At 58.3% G+C, this 5,003-nt stretch overlaps 1 protein-coding gene and 1 pseudogene across 1 annotated transcript in view; both read right to left on the bottom strand.

The window, feature by feature from the left end:
• Nucleotides 1-5,003, bottom strand: part of TESMIN (testis expressed metallothionein like protein) — a 32,638-nt gene that overhangs the window by 3,905 nt on the left and 23,730 nt on the right. The window contains exon 6 of the mRNA XM_039840624.1: nucleotides 2,930-3,032. Within this exon, the coding sequence (XP_039696558.1) occupies nucleotides 2,930-3,032 (103 nt within the window). The remainder of the gene's footprint in view (nucleotides 1-2,929; nucleotides 3,033-5,003) is intronic.
• Nucleotides 692-810, bottom strand: LOC120584906 (uncharacterized; annotated as a pseudogene).

The raw sequence follows: 5,003 nt of genomic DNA, 5'->3' as shown, positions 1-5,003 counted from the left end.
GGAGCTGCCCGCTCCAATCGCCCCGGCAAGTGTCTGCCTGGGGACAAGTGCCCTGCTGCCCCACTGACAGCGGCTCCCAGCCTCCGATCCGAGCCACGCGGCAGGCACCGTGGGCCGGATACAGGTGGGCTCGGGAGCCCTGCTGACCGGCTTGACCCGTAACGGGTAACTCGCATTCGAGACAAGGGTACGGACCGCTGAGGGCCCATTTAGAAACCCTGGAAGGAAGAAAACGAAACTCTCTCTTTCTGAGTTAGGGCGCGGCGTGAAGCCGCAGCTGCGCGGGCCGTGAGCACGTGCTCCGCCTGCTCCGGCCGCTGCCAGGGCCCGGCCACTGACCTCGTAGCACTCGCAGTAGTTCTTGAGGCAGCCCGAGCGCTTGCAGTTACAGCCTCTGTTGTGCCGCGGCTTCGCGTCCCCCAGGCTCCCCGGCCCGATTTTTGGCTGGAAAGCTTCTGGATTTCTGTCAAGACAGGCCTGAGACAGAAGACGCAAAACCCCATCAAGGCGTATTTTATTATTAAAATAATGATGTTCTCTGAAAGGTGTCTCGTTTGACTGTCATTTTAGTCTAGTTGTCACTTTATTTTTATTTTATTTATTTATTTTTAGGTGAGGCAACCCTTGGTTGACCTCACAGATTGCAAGGACCTTGTCAGTTACAACTCCTTTTTTTTTTTTAAATTTTTTACGCCTCCAGCAGCTGGTCTTCCTAGGTGGTCTCCCATCCCAGTACTAACCAGGCCCGACCCTGCTTGGCTTCCGAGATCAGACGGGATCGGGCTTGTTCAGGGGGGCGTGGCCCTAGACTGGTGACCGCTTTAGAAGGAGCCGCTATGCGCATATAAGCAGCGTGTCACCTCACGTGATTAAGAAAGTGCATCCCCTTGTTTTCTTTTCATTCATTTACGCACTGAACGGTGTCCTGTAGCCACGGTTCCTTCACCCTTTGCTTTTCTCCCTGAGTTTCAAAGTCATATGTATTTATCGCAGAGGATTAATGGTCAGCAACAATGCCGAGGAAATCCTGGTGTCCACGTGGACGCACTTCCTTCCGGCATTTCTCGTGTGGGATCCGGGCGCTCCGCTGACAGCTGGCGTTTAGCAAACATTCGCCGTGTTCGGGCGTCTTCCTGCGTGACTCACGTGTGTTCCCCACCCGCCCGCACAGCCGGCTTGCGAAGGGGGCGTGGGCGCTGCCACCTCACATGCGGAGAGACTGAGGTGCCGAGAGCTTGGCATCGGGTCCCCAGGCCGCTGCTGAGCCAGGCCCTCATCAAGGCCTCAACCACTGGGCCACGCGTTCCTCATGCGGCCTGCTCGGCTTCCGACCCGGCTTGTTTACTTTAACTTTGTCTGTCTGTCTGTCTACCTATCATCTATCTATCTCTGTCTACTATCTATCTATCTAGACATACAAATGTGAATACATTTTAGTAACGAAGTGATCTGATGCTCTTTATAAAGGTTCAGGCAACGTGGAAGTCACAGTGGCCGTCGCTGTCGCTGCTCCCCTCCACGGGCTGGCAGCCGGGCTCTGTGCTGCAGAAGCCCCCGGCGGCCAGGCCAGCGCGTGCATATGTCTGTGGAGTGGAGTGCGACAGGTTTGGGCAGGCGTGCCCTGTGGAGCCAGGGCAGGCGAGAGGGCCGTCCGGCCCCCCGGCTCCCTCATGACTGCCCCCCACCGACAGCCCCCATGGGTACCGCTATTGTGACTTCGACTGCTTCGGCTTTGCCTGTTCTGGAACCTCATGTACGTGGTGGCAGCAGCGTGTGCCCGGCATCTGGCTTCTGCTGCCGGCGCGGTGCCCGAGGCTCCTGCACGCAGCCGCACGCACCTGCAGCCCCTCCTCTCCCCCCGCTCAGCACCCCACCCCGCGGCACCCCTGCATAGGTCTGCTGTGTGCGGTTCGCAGTCACCATGAATGAAGCCGCTGCGAGCGTCCCCAGGTCCTCTCTGTCGGCCATCACTTCAGGGATAACACTTCCGAGCTCGTGCAGAGGCTGAGCTCTGGCGGCTGTCACCGAGCAGAGTCCGCGAGCAGCCGCTCCGGTCTCTGCTCCTGCCGGCCGAGCGCGAGAACCCCGCACCTTTAAATGGAGCTTCGCGCCTTCCTCTGCAGATGGCTCCGTTCACCCCTGAAGCAAATGCCGCCCCCTGAAGTTAGATGCATCGTGACTTTCCTCTGTCCTGTGGACGCAGCTGTGCCCAAACTGACAAAGATATTTTCAACTGATTTATCCAACAGAGAAATTAAACTATTTCAGAAAAGATCGACAGACCGATTGAAGCACAGTGCGACAGTCTTGAGTCTACAGGGGACGGTGGCCGACTCCCCTTCGCATAACAGAGGGCACCGAGGGGTGTCCCGGAGCAGGCCGAGGCCCCGAGCCAACCGTCCTCCCTCCTCTGATCACCCCTCGTGCCTGCAGAGATGGGCGAAGCTGCAGGCTCCCGCGTTTAGTCTTTAGCGAGAGGCCGCGAGGCTACCGGCCCCAAAGGGAGCCTAGCTTGTCCCCCTCACCCGGAAGCCCAGGGGAATCCACACTGGACACATGCCACCCCGTTCTCTGACGGCGGACCAGCCACACTCGTTCAGACTACACTCTTCCATCGTGGGCTCTCCGCTACACATCGGACCCAAATTTCTCAACCCCGAATCGAGACAACGCGGACATCTGCATGTTACATCAGGGCCTTCGAGACTCTGCTGCACCTGTGCGGCCACCCCGCCCTGCTGGGGGCCAGGCTCCCCCGAGGCCACATCCCTCGTCACAGCCCTGTCACGGGAATAGAGTCACAGTCAAGATTGAGTCCTCAACACTTCGGGTCCCCTGATATTGAAATCGGGAACCTCTGGATGGTTTTGTGAATATCCTAAGCACTTTTCTATACTTTTAAAATACACATCGTTAACGGAAACGCTACCTTAATGGCCTTAAAGCGTTCGATTTCATGGCGTAAGTTGTTGCAGCAGTTGTTGCAGTTGCAGTTGTCGCAGACGCCCCCGCTAGCGAAGCAGTCGCAGTACCTGCGGAGACAGCAGCAGCCCGTCAGGGGGGCAGGTGGCCGCGGGCAAAGCCAACGACAGTGCGGCGCACACGCGGGAGAGCCGGCCGGCGCTGCGGCCACACGGCTTCCGTCTGGGTGACAATGGCTCCTCTTTCGGTGAGAACTAGATTGACCGCGACGCTGTTCTCCAGTGACCCACGCAGAAGAAAGAGACGCTCGCTGAAACCATCGGTTTCGTAAGGTGAGTTTGCAGAGCCAAACCCCTTCCGGGAGGTGTGCGCTGCTGTCAGCTGTCCCCTGGCCCTGAAAGCCCAGGGCGAAGGCCCCGGGGCACTGTGCGTGGGTGGGCGGCCACATCAGGTGACGCAGAGCGATTCTCCTATCAACTACCCCAAACCACCTGGCACAGCAGAAGGTGAGGTCGCGTCTGGGCCAGACCTCGACGAGCAGCGTAAACGGATGGGACCTGGGGTCGGGCCTGGGCTGCGCCTGAACTTCCATCCCGCCTCAGGGCGGAGGAGAGAACGATGGTGGGAGAGCCGCACGCGTGAAAGGGCCGCTGTCACACTCTGGGTTCTACCCTGCAGCTCCGTCAGTGGAAGCTCTCGGAGGACGTGTCCCCTGTGCCCTGGGATTCGGGAAGTCGCCAAGGCATTATCTGGGACAGACAGGCATTGCCAAGGGACTTCTCTGATGTTTTCCTTAAGAACCATCAGTGTTTATGGCCAGGAACTGCGTCGCATGCTCTGGCGCTGACAGGCGGTGGTTTCCTTTTCTCAGTGTGAGCGGGGATCTGACGCTTTCCTCAGCTCGCGGAAGACTCCAGTGTCAAGGCGGGGACTCTAGTCCCCTACCTGTGACCTGCACCCCAGAGAGGCTTTGGGAGGCTCATCAGCCTCTCCACGGCTTCCGTATGTGACAAGAGAAGACCCACGCTGTTCTCTTGAGAGCATGACTCACTGAAAAGAGCTTCACACCAGGGTTTTACTGCCAGCTCTGCCACCAGCTCCCATGTCATCTGACATAGCCACTTAATCACTCAGCGTCTCGAGCTGTATAATGGAGGTCACGGCACCCGGCCTACAGCCTCAGAGCACGGCCCAGGGAAGCACTGAGATCACGTGGGTGTGCTCCCACAGAGCAGGTGGGCCTCCCGTAGAGGAGGGGGCTGCGTAAATGCAGGGGGCGGGCCCTCTGTGTCTGGCAACGTGGTAGACGAGAAGTCTACCAAAAGCTGCCCGTTATGGAATCCTAACCCCCTTAGCCACCCGCCCTGACTAACACTCCTCATCCAAGCCTCCCTCCTCTGGGGGGCCTCCCCTGGCTGTGGCGTGGGTCAGCTCCTTCCCCCAGCCCCTCCTTCCCTCCCATGACCGCTCCTTTGCCACATTTTCCACATTTCCACTCTGACCTTTATTTGGGTGGGTATTTTATGCACGTCTGTCCCCCCGCCCCCCGCCGTTAAGCCTGTGAGTGCCGAGGGGGCGGGAACCATAACTATCTCGTTCATTGCTGTCTTCCTGTTCCTGAAATCACAGGTATTCAAATATTCGTCGAATGGATGAGTACATGAGTTAAAATGCGCGCGTCCGAGCTGTCTCTTAGGTCTGTGTTCTCCTTCACCCTCCCCGCCTTAGTTCAGGTCTCCGTCCTCCCTCGCCCGTGCCCTTGTGGCGGCCTCCCAACGCATCGCACTTTCAACTTCCTCCACTTTGCCACTAGTGCTAATTTCTTAAAACGTGTAGCAGGCAAAAAGCAGCAAAGAAAAAGCAGCAAATGGAAAACACGAAATAAGATGGTATTGTGCAGAAAGAGTTAGACAGAATTAGCCTCTGACGCACACTCCCTCTCCCGGGTGCGGACCCGAAGGAGCTGAAGGCGGGGACCCCCGGGCACACGCACACCCGTGCACACAGAGGCACCCCAACCACAGCCGGAAGGCGGACGACCCCAGTGCCCACGGCAGGTGGACGGCTAAACAAAACGTGGC

This window comes from Pteropus medius, unplaced genomic scaffold (genome assembly GCF_902729225.1).
Source record: "Pteropus medius unplaced genomic scaffold, Ma_sr-lr_union100, whole genome shotgun sequence".
NCBI classification, from domain to species: domain Eukaryota; kingdom Metazoa; phylum Chordata; class Mammalia; order Chiroptera; family Pteropodidae; genus Pteropus; species Pteropus medius.
This window is presented reverse-complemented; position numbering and strand designations above follow the sequence as displayed.